General features: G+C 43.2%; 1 protein-coding gene across 2 annotated transcripts in view; it reads right to left on the reverse strand.

The window, feature by feature from the left end:
• IFT172 (intraflagellar transport 172) overlaps window positions 1–22,119 on the reverse strand; it is a 413,076-nt gene that overhangs the window by 185,039 nt on the left and 205,918 nt on the right. For both annotated transcript variants that reach the window (XM_033936511.1, XM_033936510.1), the window contains one exon: window positions 18,534–18,612. In XM_033936511.1, coding sequence (XP_033792402.1) covers window positions 18,534–18,612 — 79 coding nt within the window. The remainder of the gene's footprint in view (window positions 1–18,533; window positions 18,613–22,119) is intronic.

Raw genomic sequence — 22,119 nt, forward strand, 5'->3', positions numbered from 1 at the left:
TCTGATACACTTGTTGTAATATGCAAAACTGAATAAAAAAATAAAAAAATAAAAAAATCAAATTTAGTAGTAGTTTATGGTGAATTTCATTCAGGTAGAGTAGCTATTTCACAGTTTTTAGAAGGTTTACAATTTAAGTTAAATGGTTTGTCCAAAGTCAAAAGGAGCAGCAGGATCTGAACCCTACTTTAAATGAAGGTTTCTTTGTTTCTATTAATATCCACACTTACTTAGTTCTCTTTCATAGCAGAAATATTTTGTGCTTTGTGCTAGTTATAGACTTTGTTATGCCCCACATTGTTAGTGAATGTGTAATCAATTAATATTCCTATATTTCATATTGAAGGTCTGCCAATTACTGGACCAGTCTCTGAAATAGGAGATCTTCAATCATCTATCCATAGCAAAACAGTTTTATCTATATTAAGGGCTCCTTTTATCAAGCCGGGCTAGCGGTTTAACACGCGTAATAGCGTGCATTAAATCGCCGGCCGTGCTAGCCGCTATCGCCTGCCTTGAGCAGGCGGTAGTTTTTTGGCCAGGTGGGGGTTAGCACGGCTTGATAAAAGGAGCCCTAAGAGTATGAAGATTTATTCAACTCAAGGACACTTCAAATTATTCAGATACATAGGCATAAGTCTCAACCACAGAGTTTTGAATAGGAATAAGAATTTGCACATCATTTGCATAAACAAAACAAAATAATCATGGTATGACTCTCAGGATATTGATGGTTTGGGAGAATCTTTTTTTTTTTATTTGTTGGTTGATGGATATCCTTTTGAGGTTCTCTTTAGTGTTGGTGTATGATGGGGGTCTCCTATGGGTGTGCAGATAAATTGGCAACATTTAGGGCTCCTTTTATCAAGGCGCGCTACGGGGGTTAGCGCGTCGCACATTTCATCACATGCTAACCCCCGCGGCAGCCTAAAATCCTAACGCCTCGTCAATGGAGGCATTAGGTACTAGCATGGCAAGCGGTTTAACGCGCAGTATTCCGCAAGTTAAACCGTTACCGTGCCTTTGTAAAAGGACCCCTTAATGTTTGGGGCCCTAATGTCCCACATAAGTGCCATTTATTATACTGAGAACTACACCACCTGCGTGTTAATGTAATTTTCCTCTAGGAAACCCACTTTTAGCTAGGCATGAATATTTAATGCAACATGCTAGTTTTTCCTCTATGTATTTTGCTTCTAATGTGCGAGATGGCAAGAAAACTAGGGGTGTGGGCATATTACTAGCTTCTGCGCTGCCTCGTGAGGTTACACATATTGTACGTGACCCAGAGGGGCGTTATCTTTTACTAACTTGGAAATTAGATCAACAGGTCTATACTTTAATGAATGTGTACTATTCGAATGTGGGGCAGGGAGCATTTTTTGATGCTTTGAGTGATTTGCTTGGTCATCACGCAGAGGTTATTATACTTATAGGTGCGGATTTTAATATGATGATTAATCCAGCTCTGATTAACACCTCTACTCATGGTCTTTGTGCTCAACGTGAACAGGAGCATTTGCTCTCTTTGTTTCATAGGTGGGGCTTGGTAGACCTATGGAGACACTCCCATTCCCGTGAGCGGGATTATACTTATCATTCCCCGCTCCGGGACTTGTGCTCTCAGATTGATATTTGGTTTGGAGACCAATCGATACTTCCGTGCTTGCGCTCCTGTATAATTCAGTCTAGTACGCTCTCTGATCATATGCCAGTACAGGTTCTTTTACAGAGCCTACTTCCGCAGCTGCTCTGGCTCCCTTGGCACTTTCCGGATACGTTACTTCTGGAGCCTGTGCATGGGGAAGCGATAGTGAAAGCAGTAGAAGAATATCTTGAATTTAATGATATTGATGATATTGATCCCTGTCTGCTGTGGGAGGGTCTTAAGGTAGTTCTGCGGGGCAATATCTTAGCCTTGCAAGCACATGTGCATAAGACCAAATTGTGCAAAGAACAGGAGTTTTGCCAACAGATTTATGAGCTGGAGAGCTATATCTGTGCTTCTCAAACATCGGAGGTCGATTGGTCACGATTAAGAGACGCTTGTAATGAACTTAAAGAATTAGAGCTGCTGGTTATTGGTGCTGACCTCCAAAAAGTACGGCAGGAGCATTTTGAGTTCAACAATAAAGCTACCCATTTATTGGCTAATAAACTCAAGAAGCAAAGGACACGGAATTTCATAGGGCAAATTGTGACTCTAGGGGGGGCAGGAGTGTCGGTCTTCCTCCGAGATAAGAGCAGCATTTCAGATGTATTATGATACATTATATAAGTCTCAGCCTCCTTTGGAGACTTGTGAGTTTTATGATTATCTATCTCAGCTTTCTTTACCGTCTCTGTCTGAGGGGTACTTGTTTCAGCTTTCTCATCCTATTACCAAGAAGGAAATTTTGGATACTATCCAGGCACAGCCTTTGAATACGGCGCCTGGACTCGATGGTTATACCAATAAATTCTATAAAACTTTTCGACACTTGCTAGCACCTCTTTTGGAGAGAGTTTTTGCGACACTGGAACAAGGGTTGGCCTTGCCACGTGCTTGTGGTTCTTATCAGCCAATTTCTTTGCTAAATACTGATTACAAAATTTTTACAAAGTTATTGGCTGCGAGACTGCAATTGATGATAACTAAATTGATACATGCGGATCAGGCCAGTTTTATTCATGATAGACAAACGTTTGATAATATCAAAGTGGCCCTACACTTGCTTTGGCAGGTTCGGCAGGAAGGCACTCCTACCTTGCTTTTGTCCTTAGATGTGGACAAAGCATTCGATAGGTTAGCTGGGTTTTTCTTTTTCAAGTCATGAATAGAATGGGTTTCCAATGTTGCTTTTTGAATTGGATAAAAGCTCTTTATATTTCTCCATTAGCAAGTCTAAAAGTGAATGGGGCTTATTTGAACCCAATCGAATTACAGCATGGCACGCAACAGAGCTGTGCGCTCTCTCCTTTATTGTTTGCAATTTCTATAGAACCTTTGTCATGTGCTATTCGTGCCCATGCTGGCCATCAGGGTATTTCTTTAGGTAACCGGGAGATTAAGTTACTGCTCTATGCCGACGATATTTTATTGTTCCTGCAACATCTTGAGAAGTCTCTGAACTCAGTGATGCACTGTTTGCAGGATTAAGGTCAAGTCTCGGGATTCACTGTTAATATGGTGAAATTGTAAATTTTAAATGTTAATATCTCCCCTTAGCCTGTCGCTGTACTTCAGCGTCAATTCCCCTTCCGATGGGTCACTTCTCTTAAATATCTGGGAGTTTACCTCACGGTTACTCCTACTCAGTTATATGAGGCCATTTATCCTGAGTTATTGTGTAATCTTTATAGAGAGTTGGATGGATGGGAGGACTCACTCTGAGCTGGACGGGTCAGATAGCGGTGATTAAAATGATGCTCCTCTCGAAGTTATTGTACCTTTTTATGGCTATGCCAATTGCTCTTCCAGATAGCTTTTTTCGCCAACTCACGAGGAAGGTATTTGCTGTTATCTGGCGGAAAAGACCTCCGCGAGTATGACGCTCAGTTATGTATCAGGCTAAACTTCAAGGAAGTATGGGGGTCCCTCACGTTCTCTCATACTACCAGGTGGCTCGTTTGCAGGAGATTGCTGTCTGGTGTACTTATGTAGATCGGCTCTGGATTCAGATTGCTCAGAAATGTTTACCTAGCATTTCTTTATGGAAATTACTGTGGGCACCTATAAGTATTTTGAGGTTCTATACTAGGGACCCTAACCCCTTCCTGCAGAATATATTGCGCGTTTGGTATCAATTGTGGCGGCAGATGTTTCCGGACAGACAGTATTTTGCTCAGACTCCTATTTGTCTGACCCCTGGATTTTTTCCTGAGGGAGATGAGCCTTTTCATTCTCACTTGATTCATGCTGGCCTCCGGATATGGGGCAGGTATGGCAAGATATGAAAGTGTGCTATTTTGATCAGTTACATGAGGAGTCTGAGTTACTGAGTTATGATTCTTTCCATTATATACAATTGCAGACTTAACTAAAAGAGCTTTTGGGGATTTATCCTACTTTACGGAGAGGGTGGTGGATGCCTGGAATGCGCTCCCGAGAGAGGTGGTGGAGAGTAAAACTGTGACTGAGTTCAAAGAAGCGTGGGATGAACACAGAAGATTTAGAATCAGAAAATAATATTAAAGATTGAACTAGGCCAGTTACTGGGCAGACTTGTACGGTCTGCGTCTATGTATGGCCGTTTGGAGGAGGATGGGCAGGGGAGGGCTTCAATGGCTGGGAGGGTGTAGATGGGCTGGAGTAAGTCTTAACAGAGATTTCGGCAGTTGGAACCCAAGCACAGTACTGGGTAAAGCTAAGAAGAAAAAATTAAAAAATTTAAATTAAATCAGGTTGGGCAGACTGGATGGACCATTCGGGTCTTTATCTGCCGTCATCTACTATGTTACTATGTTATGTTTGGCAGAAACTAAATTGGAATGTGCGCTTTTGGTAGATATGGGGTGGGGTGGGGGGTATTTCTCAGTTATATCAAGCCCTATTGGTTCAGGCCTCTCCTGAGGACCCTTATAAAACACAATGGGAGAGGGACTTGGGGGTTTCCCTTGCTCAGCCCCTCTGGCAGTTACTGTATAAATTTTTGTTTAAGTCTTCCGTGTCCTTTGCTTATATTGAAATGGATATAAATTATACTATTGTTGGTATTATACGCCCTTTAAACTGTTCCAGATGTATAAAACAGGTTTAACTCTATGTTGGTGTGAATGTGAACATAGTGGCAATTTTTGCCATATGTGGTGGTGGTGTTGTCCTGTTATACAGCTTTATTGCAAGGCAAAAAGAAACCAATAGGAGCCGCAGTAAAGATGCAAAGCAGGAAACCAAAACAAAATTGCAGAAAATGTACAAGGTGCAGGAATTTATTCAATAAAAGTCATAAAATCATATGTAAAAACATCAATAAAATGATTGTATCCAAAAACTGGTTCTTGTTGTCGTGCGTACCGGACCCAACATGGTACGTGTTTCAAAAAACACTTCTTCCTCAGGGGTCCAAGATGTTCAGTACATAGAGTGTCAGGAACCAATTGGAATAATCGTACAAAATCTCCAATAAAACAGGCGAAAAGCTCTCCTGTCTGAGTAATACAAAGGGTCTGTTTTACAAAGCCGCGCAGCAACAGCCCCGAAGCCCTTTAAATCTCTATGGGCTTCGGGGCCGTTACCGCAGCGGCTTGCACTAAACAGCTTCGTAAGAGGCTCAAAGTGCTGGATTTCTGGTTGGTTTTTTTTTTTTTGCTGCTTTGTTGCTGTATTGTGTTGTGTAAAAGTTTTAAATGATGTAAGAATTTAAAAAATTTAGAAAAGAATTTAGAAAAAAAAAGAAAAAGAAATACAATAAAATCTTAATTAACAAAAAAAAACAACAACCAAAAACAACAAAATAATCCCTAAGCCTGAAGCACCTTATCAAGTGATTCAAAAAATACATTTAAGAAATTTGGTGAGTGTGAGGAATCCTGAAAAATGCCACAACCTGGAGTTCAAACTCTCAGTACCTTTCCATTCTTATTAAATCTGTTAAGAGCAACTTTTCAGAAATAGAGAAAATCATTTTAAACTGTTCCTGTTTTTTCCACAGGTATTAACAGTGTCAAATGCAGAAGCAACATCAAATTGTGCCAATAAGATAGCTTTCCCTTTGTCCAACATCAGCTTTAAGTCTGATGTTAAAGACAACAAACAAATATATGTGCTGTAATTCTGTCTAAAACCTTACTCTTTCACATTCCAAATATCTTTGTGAATAAGCAGCTACTACTGATTCCACATCTTTGCTAAATAAAGATTAGGTTCTTACCTTGATAATCTTCGTTTCTGTAGAGGTCTTGAACAGATGGATCATCACCCCCAAATTGCGTGTCTTGCAGAATGCATAAATCATTTTCTTCTGTTCTGCCTCCTTCCCCTGTGGGCTGTGCTGTAGCCTCTCAGTTTGTATCAAAGCAACCTAATAATATCAAAACAGAACGAGGGGATACATGGAAGCTCCCCGAATGATAACTAATGTTCTGTTCTGCTCTGTAAGTAACATACCTAAAACACAAAATAAAAAACATGAAAATGGGAATAAACCAAAGTGGATTGAACAAGCCACATACTTGAGTGCGATCTGCACAAACAGTTGAGAAATTTTATATTCATCTTGGTCGGCTCTTGAATTGAAGGGGCCTCTTTGTTCTGCAACCCTTCTAGATAAGGAATTGCAAACTCTGCTAAGACATACTTCACTGAGGCAGAGTATAGCCCCGTTTTTTTTATATCATAAGCAGGCACTAGGAATACTGAAGGGCAGGTTTCAGGACCTTTACACTCGTCTATAGGAAAAAAGATTATCGAGGTAAGAACCTAATCTTTCTTTCCAGTGCAATGGGTGTAGAGGTCCTGAACAGCTGGTATGTACCAAAGCAATCTAGAGTCTTGGGTGGGACAGATGAGCCTGCTGCCAACACTGAGGATCCAAAAGCTGTGTCCAGGCGAGTCACTATATCAACCCTGTAAAACTTTGATAAAGTTTGAAAAGTGGACTATGTTGCTGCCCTATATATCTCTTCTGGTGGTATCACTTGTGACTCTGCCCAAGAAGCTGCCACCCCTCTAGTGGATTGTACTTTTACTGAGATCAGAGACTGCTTTTCACTCCGAATGTATGCTACAGATATGGCCATGTCAGTGGCATACCTAGGGTATGTGGCACCCGGGGCCCATCATTTTTTGACACCCCCCCCCATGTAAAAAAATATTTTTTTGTAATGACCATGAAACGGAATAAATGGTCAGAATAGAAACAGGCAGTGAAAATTTTCTTATATTCCAAACATAACATAACATAAATTATGTCTGAATTGTCATGACATCGGAAGTACATATGGAGTAGTTGCAGGTGATGCTTGGGACAGTTCTGATTGTGTTAGTTCGGTTTTATGTGTTTTTTGAATAAAAGGGTTTTTATTTCTTTTTGAAGGTTTTGCAGTCTGTGGTCGATGTCAATTGGTTGTAGAGTTGGGGGTCGAGTGTTGCAGCTCGAATGGCTAGGAGGTTGTCGAACAGTTTTATTCTTTTGACGTTTTTGGTTGGAGGGTGTGTGAATGGTGCGTGAGTTCTCCTATGTCTGGTTGAGGTGGATTGAATTATTTAGCTGAAGAAATTAGTTACCCCCTCATCCCACACACATTAATTCTCTTCCATTTTTGTTCCCATTATAAAAAACACTGATAAGTTCCCAGAAAAAAAATACATTAAAATAAGAAGTGAAAACAAAGGCCCCTACAGATGAGAACATAACATAACAATAGCCTAACTGGATCAGACCAATGGTCCATCATGCCCAGTAGCCCATTCTCATGGTAGCCAATCCAGGACACTAATACCTGGTCAAAACCCAAAGAGTAGCAACATTCCATGCTACCGATCCAGGGCAAGCAGACACTTCCCCCATGTCTTAATAACAGATTATGGACTTTTCCTCCAGGAATCTGTCCAAATCTTTCTTAAAACCAGCTACACTATCTGCTTTTACCATAACTTCTGGCCACTTCATTTTTAAGTTTAGATCTTTCCTTTCAAACAGAGACATTGCTAGATGTCAAATACAGCACAAGGTAACTTCACATGGACTTAGCTGTGCAGGAAATGTGAATCTCCTCATACACCCACCATATAGTGCAAAAATGTGCAAAGGTCTGTTTTTTTCTTTCGATCACTACATAGCCTAATGCCACACAAGCAGCGCTGTTACAAACATATTCTGTAGGTCAATGCTAAGGATAACAAAGTTTCCTTCCTTGGACCAGAAGGAGATACTGATAAACCACTGGAAGAGATCCCAAAACAATACCCAAAGACCCACTCAGTGTGTGAACCAGTTGAGTGGAGTGGACTAACTGGGGGGTGGAAATTGGCCCGGAGTTTGCTCAGCAGAATTTCCCAGACCACCTCTTCCTCTCAACACATTGACATGCTGCCATCACCACCACTAGGAACACCTCACTGGGTAGGCCAGCTATGCTATAAACTTTATAAAACACATTATTATATTTTCTTATAAAGCACATATTTTAACTGAACTCTCTGACATCCTCAGCCTTTCCATTCACAAAAATAGAAGGAAGAAAAGTTCCCATTTCCTGCTGTCTCATGTCCCCGGCCTATACAATATTTTTTTTCTGCAGACCCTTCAAAAGTCTGACCAAATCCTCGTTTCACTTGCATTATAAAGTACTGAGGATGCCATCTCTCCCCAATCCCAGGTCCTAAAGTTTAAGACAGTAGCGCAAACTAATGCTGCCAGATTCAGGAAAAAAAATTTTGATTCGATTTAGCCTATTGAATTGGTTTTTCAATTCGATTTTCCTGCCCAGTTGGGTGATTTTTTTCAAAACTCCTGGTGGGTTTTATAGCTTTTTCACCCCCTTTGGCTTCTCCTAATCACACTGGCGCTGTGGTGTAAATAAAATAAAGAAACAAAAAGGACTTTTCCTCTCTCTGTTAAATCCTAGCTCACGTTTGCAGTCCAACACCAGCTCTGGCAGGATACACATTTCAAATCTGACATATTATAATCACAAAACAGAAAATAAAATTAATTTTTCTACCTTTTGTTGTCTGGTTATATTTCAAATCTTGTTGGTCCAAGGCTCTGATTTTCTTCTGCTAACTTGGGGTCTCCTTCTTTCTTCTTTCTGCATGCTAACCATCCATCTGCAAACTCTGTCCTCCCTTTCCATTTCCCTTCCCTCCCCAGGAAGTCTGGTATCTTTCCTTTTTTTCATCTCCCTCCACAGATCCACCTTTTCTTAACTACCCTTTCATCCGGCATCTCTCCCTCCTTCCCCACCACTCGAGTCCACCATCTCTCCCTTTCTTTTCCCAATTACCCTCCTATCCAGTATCTCTATCCCTCCTCCACACCAACCCTTGTGTCCAATTTCTCTCCCTTTCTGTTCCTTCCCTCCCTAAATCCCATGGTCCATCATCTCTCTCCCTCTCCTCTATTTTCAGACCCATTATTTCTTCCTCCCCCCAAAGTTTGACATATGCACGTCTCTTTGAACACCCCCTTCCCTCCGTGTACTTCTAAACCAGGGTCCCCCCAAAGGCCTGTCCCCCCTTAAAGGTCTGCCTGTCCCCCCTTGAAGGCCTGCACCCCCTTTGAAGGCCTGTCCCACCTCCTTGAAGGCCTGTCCCCCCCCTTGAAGGCCTGCCTGCCTGTTCCCCCCTTGAAGGCCTGTCCCCCCCCCTTGAAGGTCTGCACCCCCCCGAAGGCCTGCACCCCCTGAAGGCCTGTCCTCCCCCCCTTGTAGGCCTGTCCCCCCCTTGTAGGCCTGCCTTCCTGTCCCCCCTTGAAGGCCTGTCCCCCCCCTTGAAGGCCTGCACCCCCCTGAAGGCCTGTCCCCCCTTGAAGGCCTGCACCCCCTTGAAGGTCTGCACCCCCCCAAAGGCCTGAACCCCCCGAAGGCCTGCACCCCCCTTGAAAGCCTGTCCTACCCCCTTGTAGGCCTGTCCCCTCCTTGTAGGCCTGTCCCTCCCTTGAAGGCCTGTCCCCCCTTGAAGGCCTGCACCCCCCCGAAGGCCTGCACCCCCCCAAGGCCTGTTCCCCCCTTGAAGGCCTGTCCCACCCCCTTGTAGGCCTGTCCCACCCCCTTGTAGACCTGTCCCCCTCTTGAAGGCCTGCCTGCCCCCCCTTGAAGGCCTGTCCCTCCCCCTTGAAGGTCTGCACACCCCCCCAAAGGCCTGTCCCCCCCCCCTTGAAGGCCTGCCTGTCCCCCCCCTTGAAGGCCTGTCCCCCCTTGAAGGCCTTCCTGCCTGTCTGTCACCCCCCTCCTCCTTGAAAGCCTGCCTGCCTGCCCGCCTGCCCCACCCCGAAGGACCGCTCGCCCCCTGGCCTCCCCGTACCACTATGAAGCAGCACTACCTATGCTCCCGGCCTTGCTGTTCAGTCCCCCCACACCCCCCCCGAAGGACCGCTCGCTCCACTGACCTTCCTGCACCACCTATGAAGCAGCCGCAGCAGGATCCCGACGTCAGCGATCTCTGCGCTGCTTAGGCGCTGCTTCCTGCGCCGCGTTCCCGCCCCTCCTCTGACATCAGAGGAGGGGGCGGGACCGCGGCACAGGAAGCAGCGCCCAAGCAGCTCAGGTATCGCTGAAGTCGCGATCCTGCTGCGGGCTGCTTCACAGGTGGTGCAGGAAGGTCAGTGGGGCGAGCGGTCCTTCGGGGGGGGTGGTGGGGGGAATGAACGGCAAGGCTGGGAACACCCCCTCATGGCTGGCACCCGGGGCGGACCGCCCCTCCCGCCCCCCCTTAGTACGCCACTGGGCCATGTATATCCATGTTGATACATTTAGCCTTTGAAGCTGGTCTCCCTCACCAGCTCTATTTCGTCAGGACAAACAGATGATGTGTCAGACAAAACTCATTAGCCACTTCGAGATACTCTCTTGACATCCAACAACTGCAATATCTCATCCTGCTTCTTAGACCCCGTCTGACCTACGATGGGGAGATGAACTTCTTGATTCACATGGAAGGATGAGATGATCTTCAGCAAAAAGGATGGCACCATGTGACTCGTCACTCCATCGTCATTAATTCTGAGGAACGGCTCTCTGCAGGACAAAGCTTGCAGCTCCAAGACTCTTCTTGTCAATGAAATTGTCACTAAAAAAAAAACAGTCTTCATGGTAAGGACCAGAAGTAATGCTTTCTGTAAGGGCTCAATCCAAAGCCTTCAGAACCAGGTTAAGATTCCACATCGTAAAAGACTCTCACCAGAGGCCGCAGCTGTAATGCTTCCTTCAAAAATCTCGCGACATCTGGGTGCATAGGTAGAGGAACCCTATCCACTCTTGCCCCAAAGTATGATACCTGCTATCTGTACCTTGAGTGAGCCGACTACTAGGCCCTTTCTAGATGGTACTGGAGAAAAACCAGGATTGAAGCAATTGACACCTGAAATGGCTCCTCGTGTCTGCTAAGGCACCAAGTTCTGACTAACTTCCAGGGCTTTGCATAAGCGGTGACCGTTGCCTGCTTCTTAGCCCAGAGAAGAGTTGCCACAACTATATCTGAATAGCCTCTGTGTTCTATAGTCTCATGCTCAAGAGCCAGGCTGTAAGCCCAAAGTTTTTCAGATCCTCCAAGGCAATCAGCCCCTGGGATGCAGAGGTAGCTTGAAGCTCCTATCCCTTTGTAGTTGAACTAGATCCACGTACCAGAGCCTTCTTTACTAATCTGAGACTACTAGAATCACCACACCTGGATGAGACACTATCCTTCGAATGATACTGCCTTCAAGGACCAAGAATTAAACAGGCCTGCCGTGGGCCATCGCTGCACCAGGGCATCCCATGTCTGCACGTCTGAGTTTGTATCTTTGGCTGAAGAAGCTTACAGCCTTCTTGTTGGATTTTGTTGCCATGAGATCAATAGTTGGCTACCCCTAGTGGCATACAATGCTGCCAAACGCTTTCTGCGATAGGGACCACTCCTTGGATCTGAGGGGCACAGAGACATCCATCTGCAGACCAGACATGATGGACTGGGAAATATGCTGTCTGTCTGGTGCCAAAATCCACGATGTTATGGAGAGAATGCCAAGATTCATCAAGCCTAATGACTACTATCTGAAGCTGCTCATTCATGTTGACACTAATGATACTACAAGGTACTCCTCCAAATGTATCAAAAGTGACTTTGTGGCTCTGGTAGAGAAGGTGAAGCAATATAATTCAAACTCCTCTTACTGACCTACAAATGTATCCACTCCTTAGCACCCCCCCCCCCCATTATCTTCTTCACTAATCTCACTCTATGTCACCTCCAACGATAAGTCCCACTTTCTGCTCCCTTCTCCTCCATCGCCAACTACAGACTGCACCCCTTCTACCTTGCTGCACTATCTGCCTGGAACAGGTTGCCAGAATCAATATGTCAAGCCCCATCACTAGCTATGTTCAAAATCAGGCTAAAAACCCACTTCTTCGATACTGCCCTTAACTCCTAACACGCACAGTAGCTCAACCTCCCCCTTCCCTGTTATATGATATCTGTTTTTGCTTATATTGTAAGCTCTTCAAGCAGGGACCATCTCTTACATATACTGACTATTGTACAGTGCAGCGTACACCATGTAGCATTTAGAAATGTTTAGTAGTAGTAGTAGTCAGGTAAGCAGGTGATATTCTTCTCAATCCTCCCTGTTGAGGGTAAAGGCCAGGGCAGAAAAGCTCACATTCTGGAGATGAATGCATGGCTGCATGGATGGTGTCGTCAAGAGTTTTTCAGAATGATATTCCAGGGGCTGCTGAGCAGGGATAGTGTGCATCTAAAGAAGAAGGGAAGAAGTGTCTTCAGCAGCAGACTGACTAACCTATTGAAGAGGGCTTTAAACTAGAATCGCTGGGGCAGGGTAATCAAAGCCCCCAGGTGAGTATAATCCTTAAGGTAAGTGAATCACTAAATATCTCTACACAAATGGTAAAAGGGGGCAATGTCTGGAAAGCAGTATATACTAATGCTCAAAGTATGGGAAACAAGGTTCTGGATCTAGAGGCTATGATGGAAGAGGCTGAGGTGGATTTAGTGGCAATCACAGAGACGTGGTTCATGGAGAACCATAACTGGGATACAGTTATACTGGGCTATAATCTGTTCAGAAAAGACAGGGTAGGAAGAAAAGGAGGGGGAGTAGTGTTATATATTAAAGATCATATTAAGATCACACAATTTCAGGATCTGTAGGGTAAGAAAGAGACATTGTGGGTTAATCGGGAAAGGAAAATTAATTTACACTGGTGTGATATACAGGTCACTCTCACAGACAGAAGAAATGGACAGAATTTTAATAGTAGCCATTCAGAATATAGCTGTAAAAGGGGAAATATTACTAATAGGTGATTTTAACATGCCAGATTTTGATTGGGATATCCCTATTGTGGGGTCTTCTAGAAGTAGGGAGATTTTGGATGCTATACAAGAAGAACTGTACTAGCAGTTAGTAATGGAACCCATACGGGATGGGGCCATTCTGAACTTAAGACCCGATTCTTTAATACCGCTGGTAAAATCCAATGGGTCGCTGTAGTGACCGTAAATTAGAGAATGACACGGTGACTGTTACCCATGGATAACCCGCCGAAATGGGGAGAAAAAAGGCCTGGTTGCCATTTGTACAAGGTCATTCATCGCCAAATGGAGTGGTGAATGACATTGTCCCCGCAGTTAAGTGTGGGAACATGCACAAAATACTTATCATCCCTCATGATCGTGCGGTCCAGCAGCCCCCTCCTTTCTTTCTCCTGATCGCCGCAGTCCAGGCATCTCCCTCCCTCCCACCCCTAACCTTCGCTGACGATTTTCATTTTTCTGTCTCCGAGCAGCACAAACCTTTAAATAAGTCGCGTGCAGCTGCCTGAAACTTCTCCTCTGACGAAACCGGAAACAGGACAAGTTTCGTGCAACTGTACACGACTTGAGAAAAGATTCAAGCCACTCGGAGACAGAAAAATGAAAATCGCCCACAAAGGTGAGGGGAAGGGAGGGAGGGAGATGCCTGGACCACAGTGATTGGGGAGAGAGGGAGCCACTGGACCACGCGAAGGGCGCTAAAGGGAAGTGGAGAGAGAGGGGAGAGAGGAACAGACATTGAAGGGAAATGGGGAGGAGAAAGTGGGGAGAAGATGATGAAGGAAAGTGGGTAGGAGAGAGAGGGGTAAATACGCTGAAGAAAAGTGGATGGGGAGAGAGTAGAACAGACGCTGAAGGGAAGTGGGGATGAGAGAGGGGAGCATATACTGGATGGAAAGAGGGGATAAAGAAAAAAGGGCACAAGCTGGATTGGGGAGACAGATACCAGATCTGAGGGGAGGAAAGTAGGAGAGAGATGCTAAAAACCACCTGGTGGAGGGAAGACAGAGATGCCAAACTATGAGGGGAGCGGAGGGAAGAAGATAGGTGCCAGATCAATAGGGGAGGGGAGGGAGAGATGGAAGGGAGAGGCAGAGTTTCTGGTAGAAGCATAGAAAAAGAGCAGATTCCATATGGAAGAGGCAGAGAGAAGGCAGACAGTAGATGGAAGGAATAGAATGACGAGAAGATGAGGAAAGCAGAAACCAGACAACAAAGGTAGAAAAAAAAATCTATTTCTTTTCTTTTTTTTGCTTTAGGATAAAGTAGTATATTAGTTGTGTTGATAAAGATTTATAAACAAGCCCTGCCAGCTGAAGATCTCTTCCTCTAGTTTAGCAGCCAGAACTTTGATTTATAAAATGACAATTATACAGAATATTGTTTCTTTTTATACTTTAATAAAATATGTTCAGTATAAAACTATTTGAGGCTTGTGCGCATGGGATCAGGTGGTTTACGGGGATGGGGTGGAGATGGGGACCAAGCTCGCGGGGACGGAGACAAATTCAGAAAAGATGAGCGATTCTCAAAGAACCCCCAGTCATTTTAAAAAGTTGCCTCCTATCACACACAGGGGAACCAAACTTCTTATCAGTAAAATACCCACAGTGCCATTCTCTTGCAGAGTACCAGAGCTATTTCAATACCTAGTACACCTCTCCAAATCTGATCTAGAAATGGGTTTCATCTGAGTACACCTCAGCACTACTGCAGACTACCATTGCCAGATGGACAAAATCTCAATCTCACTCTACTCCTCAGTTATGCATTTTCTGAAAAGCTACCCAATGCACAGCCATAGTCTGTTATTGAGAAAGACATGGGAGAAGTCACTGCTTGCCCTGGGTGGTAGCATGGAATATTGCTACTCCTTGGGTGTTGGCCAGGTACTGGTGACCTGGATTGGCCACCATGAGAACGGGCTACTGGGCTTGATGGACCATTGGTCTGACCCAGTAAGGCTATTCTTATGTTCTTATCTCTAAAGCCACTAGTGCCAACCTGGGATATTACCATAGCTCTTCAACAACTAACACAAGCCCCTTTTGATCTCTTATAAATAGCTCTTTTCAAATATGTCTCCTGAAGACCTGCTTTCTAGTAGCCACCACTTCAGCAAGGTAGGTTATTGAGCAATACATATCAGTTGATCTATGTTTTATATGCAATACTGCTAAGATAAAATAATTCTGTGAACACAATCCAAGTTTTTACTTAAGTTAACTTTGCCTTTTCATATGTGTTGGTCTGTCACACTGCTTAATTCTAATCCAAACCCTCAAAATTATCAATAGAGGCAGTTCAGAAAAGTAGCAACAACTATAGCAGCCTACCAGATACTCTGACAAATGAATTCTGTAATGCGGCAACTTGGTAATCTTTCCACACCTTCATCTGTCACTATTGCTTAGATCAGCAAGCAGAACAAGTTACTTTCAGTCAAAATTTGTGCAACAGTATCCAAATGAAAGTTTTTTTAAAAACCCCAAACAAACAAAAAAGAGAAAAAGATGAACTACATTACTTCTCAGAGGACTCAGTATTCCCATATTGGTTAAAGGATATATTAATCTCCCCTCAAAAAAGGAAAATTATGAATTTATATGTTTTTATGTTTACTTATTCTACTCCAATAGGAGTCATTCTAATTACTTCTGACAACTGTAATAAAAGAAAAAATATTTTTACATTAAACTTTTATGATTGTACCATTATATATACTAGAGCAGGGGTGCCCAATATGTCGATCGCGATCGACCGGTAGATCGGGAAGGCAATGTGAGTCGATCGCGGAGCCCATCCCAGGCTCCGGGTTCGACTCATGTTGCCATCCCGATCTACTAGGTCAATCAGCCTTCCTCTCCCTGACGTCAAAGATGACACCGCCAGGCATCCACTTTAGTCTGTTTTTTGTCATTTCGGTGTGGTGGGGGGGGGGGGGTGCGCGGTGGTGGCAACAGCAGCCTGAAAAAGAAATCATCCTGGCCGGGGTCGGTGTCATGCTCCAGAGCTTCTACCTCTTCCAGCAGCCCTCCTATCTGGCCCTCTCCCTTCTACCTGCATCCGGCCACACCCCCTGCTCCGCGGCTCTCTTCAGCAACTCGGCAACAGCAGCGATCGATACAAGATTCTGACATCAGGGCCTACCCTCTGTGAGTCCCGCTTGTTTCAACTTCCTTTTTCCACAAAGGCGGGACTCGCAGAGGAAAGGACTCGATGTTGGCAGCCTGTCTTGATCACCGTTGCTGACGAGTTGCTGAAGAGGGCCGCAGGGCAGGGTGTGTGGCTGGATGCAGGTGGAAGGGAGAGGGCCAGATGCAGGACTCTTGGGTGAGGGAGGAGGAGAAAAGAGAGAGAAAGAGAGAGGGGAGGGAAACAAAAGGAAATATTTCATACTGGGCTGGGCCGGAGTGTTGGGAGGGTGGAAAGATTTTGGCTACAGGGTGCAGTAACAAAGGAAAAGGGGGAAAAGCTGAAAATGGTGATTGTGACACAAAGAAGAGAAAGGGTAAGCAGGACCTACTGAATAAGGATAGAGATACAGAGGGAACATTAAGAGGAGGTGAAATAGAGACAGAAGTAATGCTGAAAAAGGGGGGGGGGGAGATAAAGACATTGAAAGGGTAAATGGTGAACCTGGGGTAAAGACAAGGACAGAGACAAATGAAGATTCTGAAAAAGTGGTGAGATAGGGATATAGGTGAGATGGACACAAAGAAGGGTGATGCTGGAAAATAGGTGGAATGGTAATTCTGACAGACACAGAAGGGAAATGCTGGATCAAGGAGAGATGGGGCTCAGGCTGGATAGAATGGGGAGAAATGCCTGGTTGGCTCGGAACTTTCTCTCCTATGTCAGAATTGACATCGGGGAGCAGAATGCTGGTCAGTGCGATGCTTCTGCAGGGAGAGCTTGGGGCGGCGGTGGCTTGGGGGCTATTCCCCAATGGCGGCGGCAGCAAACTGAGTGGTTTGGGGGAGGGCAGGGAGAAAGAAAGGGGGCAGGCAGGGAGACAGAAAGAAGGGGGAACAGGGAGACAGAAAGAAAGGGAGGCAGGGAGACAGAAAAAGTTGGGGGAGAGAATGAGGTCTGGATGAGAGGAAACATACAGGAGACTGAAAGAAGGGAAGAAAGATTGGGTGCACAGTCAGAAAAAGAAAGTGCAACCAGAGACTCATGAAATCACCAAACAACAAAGGTAGGAAAAATGATTTTATTTTCAATTTAGTGATTAAAATGTGTCCGTTTTGAGAATTTATATCTGCTGTCTATATTTTACACTATGGCTCCCTTTTACTAAACCGCAATAGCGTTTTTTAGCGCAGGGAGCCTAAGAGCATCGAGAGCAGCACGGGGCATTCAGCGCAACTCCCTGTGCTAAAAACTGCTATCAAGGTTTAGTAAAAAGGGAGGGGGTATATTTGTCTATTTTTGTATGGTTGTTACTGAGGTGACATTGCATAGAGTCATCTGCCGTGACCTCTTTGAAAAACCCCCAGAATATAAATGATAATTAACATTTTCTCTGCCTTTCAGTGTGCTTCGTGTTTTTTTTTAAATTTCATTGTTGGTAGATCATTTTGACTTGGTCATTTTAAAAGTAGCTCGTAAATCCAAAAAGTGTGGGCACTCCTGTACTAGAGTAAAGCATTCTAAACCAAGTTTGTACTTTTCCACAATTTAACCATTCCATAAATTTCACATTATCTTGAATATTATAGACTGCTAATTTTGAGCATGTCAACAGCTTCATCCGATCAAAGCACACACAAGTTGCAAAGCAGTCAGAAAGCCTTAATAAATTTTTTGGCTCTTTGCAACCCTAAGCTTGTGAGTCATCCATATTTAGAAGACATGACACATTCTTATTGCTGGAGAAAGCAAAATTGCTTACTTGTAATGAACAAAAGGATGTCAGCCTTACAAAACCCACCTACCAACCCTTATTTGGCTGTAGTTGTTATCAGCTCTAAAGAGACTGAGGGAACTAAAGCAGACACAAAGGTGGAAGCATACTCAGGAGAGCCTTCTAGGTTTTTCTAGGCTCTAGGAAAGCAAAGTCCAGGTTTGATGCTGCCAGATATCACCCATGTGTGGCTGAGTTATCCTGCTGTCCACTGAGAATCCAATTACAAATAAGTAATGTGGCTTTCACCCTCTTCCAAAAGCATTTAATTAAAAAAAAGAAACATAATTCAGATATTTAGGCATTAAAGTTTTTGAAATCTGAGCACTGAAGTCATCTGTGTATGGACTACATAGATTGACAGGTGTATGTGGGCATCCTATTTGTCTATCTTGTCTCTTTAGATTGTAAACTCTTTCAAAGCAGGGACTGTCTCCTTTATGACTGTACAGTGCTGTGTACATTTGGTAGTGCTCTAGAAATAATTAATAGTAGTAATTATCACAGGGGCGAACCTAAGCTGATGAGTTCCAAAACAGCAATCACATAAAAGAACTTATAATAGGAGATGGTTCATACAACTGTTTACAGACAGATCCCGATTCCTTTTTAAAGAGTCTTCTGTGTTTTGTACAACTCAGTGATCAAAATATTTGCTGCTGTTACCTTTTTGGAAGGCATTGCCCTTGCAGTAACAATCCAGGGCCCTCTGGGAATTCCGGACCTTCTCAAACAGGTCTCCAGCCTAGCATGAAACACAAGGGAATAAGCATGAACATAAAGAAATCACATGATGTAAATAAGAACTAGAAACTATGCATGTGTAGAAGGAAATAGAGGAATCCAAGAGTAGATAGCAGGACTGTATGAAAGAAAAAGGAATAGATAAAATATACAGGAAGTAATGTGAAGGGGCAAGAAGCATACACAATAATTATGAGATGAAAAGTTATGTATTCAAGCAATGACATATAGAATATCCAAGAGAATCTTCAGACTAAAAGTAAATGGTTCATGATTGATGGGAGGCCAGAAAGCACAGTTACTTACCGTAACAAGTGTTATCCAGGAAAAGCAGGCAGATATTCTCATAATGTGGCCAGTCAGGCTCTGGGCCTGCCAAGGTCACTATGAAAGTGGGAAGGAAGGGTGCCAAGAAGCCCAAAAGGGGGATTGCCAAGGCTAGCTCCCAGTACCAATCTGCCCCGTTTGAGGATGCCACTGACCCAGAACGGGGGGAAGAGGAAACCCTGTACAATGATAACCATCCACACAGAAGAGCTAGGAACATAGGGGTCCTTTTATCAAGTCGTGGTAGGGGTTTAACCGTGTTAAACCGCCTGCCGTGCTAGCCGCTAACGCCTCCATTGACAAGGCGTTAGTATTTTGGCTTACCGCGGGGGGTAGCGCATGATGAAATGTCCGATGCGCTAACTCCCATAGTGCACCTTGATTAAAGGAGCTCATAGACTTTAAACCTAGTCCTAAGAAAAGTGAGGAAGACTATTGCGCTACTGACCACCGGGGAAGACAGAGAAAAGCCCAAAAGATAGCTAAAATTAGACAAAAATTCTCAACTAACACTTCTTCCCCTTCGGCGTTAGAAATCTCAACCACTAACAACTTTATTCCAACAGCCAAATGTATAAACTTCAGAATTCCAACCATAAACGACATCGAAAGACATCTTAAATCTATCAATTTAAAAGGTTCCTCTACCGAACCTATTCCGCCGTTTTATCTAAAAAAATACTTTTCTCATTTTGGTCCTTTTATCCAATCAATTATACAAAAAAGTTTCTCTTCTGCTACTGTTCCTTCCATTTGGAAATCCTCTATTGTCACACCATTATTAAAAGACTTCAAATCAAGTCCAGATGATTCATCCAATTACCGCCCCATTTCAAACTTACCATTTTTAATGAAACTGACTGAAAAACTAGTATTTGAACAGCTCTCAGAATTCATCGAATCATCTAACGCATTACATCCCAATCAAACAGGCTTCCGCAAGTATCATAGTACTGAATATTCTATGATCGGTCTCGTCACAAATATTCACTATTTTCTTGACCATCATAAATCTGTAGCTCTCTTTTCTCTAGACTTATCCGCAGCTTTCGATACTATAGATCACGAAATTCTTCTCAATCGTCTGCAATCTTTAGGGATAGAAGGTCAAGTCTTACAATGGTTAACTTCTTTTCTGTCGAATCGTACTTCGCGAGTCAAATTTAATGATTCATATTCTCAAAACTTCTCTTTATCTTCTGGAGTTCCACAGGGATCAATATTATCTCCACTTCTATTTAACATTTTTCTTTCCCCGCTTATCACTATGTCACAATCTCTAGGTTTTACAACTTTCTCTTACGCTGACGACATTCAGCTCATGCATCCTCTCAATCCAGAAAATGCAGATGAAATAAAAATGATCAACGGTAAATTAGAAAAAATGAATAACTGGTTAAACAACAACAAACTGGTCCTGAACATCCAAAAAACAAAAACTATGCTTTTCAATTGGAAAGGAGATATATTTCAAAACATACCTTTCGTACTTAATAACACTCCCATAGAATCAGTATCAAAGCTGAAAATCCTTGGCGTAATAATAGATGTAGATCTATCTTTTCATGATCATATCAGTGAAATAGTAAGATCATGTTTTTATAGATTACGGCTCTTACGTTCAATTTCTACTTTCTTAGATGATAAATCACTCAATATTTTAGTTCACTCTCTTATCATCTCTAAACTGGACTACTGTAATTCTCTCCTAATCAACATAACTCAAAAAGAAAATAGACGTCTCCAAATCATCCAAAATACATCATGCAAATTAATTCACAAAGCAAAGAAATTCGATCATGTTACCCCCTTATTAATCAAATCACATTGGCTTCCCATAACTCATCGAATTACCTTTAAAATTTTATTTTTGGTTTACAAAACGCTGACCTTTAACGAACCCCAATTCATTGCAAAAATGATTGTCCCTTACAAATCCTCTCGTCCGTTAAGATCCTCATCATTGCAATTGCTTTCAATCCCTTCGCTAAGAATCATAGGTACAAGACGAAATGATATGTTTTCTGTGAAAGCCCCTACATTATGGAATTCCCTTCCTAACTATATTAAAAGCGAAACAGATCTTGTCACGTTTAAGAAAATTTTAAAAACATATCTATTCCAAGATGCATACGACTCATAGAACATAACTTTTCAAGTTTTCACATTCTTATTAGATCTTCTTAACCCATTATTACCTAATGTGCTTTCCTTTTGATGTTAATTTCTATTGTAAAACAACATTGTAACTTTTTCCCTTTTTTTTCCCAACCCCTCGTGTTAGTCCAGTATTGTCTGTCTTTTAATTGACTTTTGTTATCTAAATGTATTACCACAATCTGATGGTTTTTATATTGTACATCGCTTAGACATTACTATAAGCGATTTATCAAATAAAGATTAAACTTGAAACTTGAAACTTGAGAGCAAGCTCAGCTAGAGCAGGGCGTGGCTCTCCTCTAGAAAGACCAGTAGAGATTAGCAAGCTAGTAGGCAGGTTAGGGAGGAAGCTCAGAGCTCTCCCTAGTTTCCCAGCTCAAGCACAGGGAATACCTGGGACCCCATGGAAGTGGAAGAGGCTGGACCTACTTCACAGTTGCTTGAAACAGACCAGGAATTACCAATGGAGCTGGAAGCAGAGCTGGTCCCTGAGGGCTTGGGAGTGATGGAAGTAGGCTTGGGAGCCGATGGAAGTAGGCTTGGCAACCCTTTTTGAAGACTGAGCTGAAGAACCGTGAGTTTTGTTTTTGTTTGCTATTCTGGCTGAGGTGGTTTTGTTTTCCAGCCAGTTTCACTGACTGTACTGTGGGGTTTTGTTACTGCACTGTTTTGATTCTCTGCTCATTTTGTGAAAGAAGCTGAGAGTGCCTCTTTAGTGGGGAGAAGTTTGCCAACAACTGGGCAGGTTTTTTGAAAGCTGTTGTGTGCTTGTGGAAGGCAAACTTGAGGCACTCCCCTATTCCCAGCAGTGTTAAAAGATATGCTGGAGGCTTTGCTATTTAAAAACAGTTTGAGTGTTTGGTGCAGCAAAGCAGAGAACTGAAATCTTTTGGGCAACCTGCTAAGGAGCAGGCTTTGGAAGCCTTGTTATAAGAGGCTTTGTGGAGAGTAAAGCCACAAGGAACATTATTGACTTTGGTGAGGAGAAAATCCTGAACTTTACTCAAGAGTTTTCCTTTTG

The sequence above is a fragment of the Geotrypetes seraphini genome, chromosome 3 (genome assembly GCF_902459505.1).
Source record: "Geotrypetes seraphini chromosome 3, aGeoSer1.1, whole genome shotgun sequence".
Lineage (NCBI taxonomy): Eukaryota > Metazoa > Chordata > Amphibia > Gymnophiona > Dermophiidae > Geotrypetes > Geotrypetes seraphini.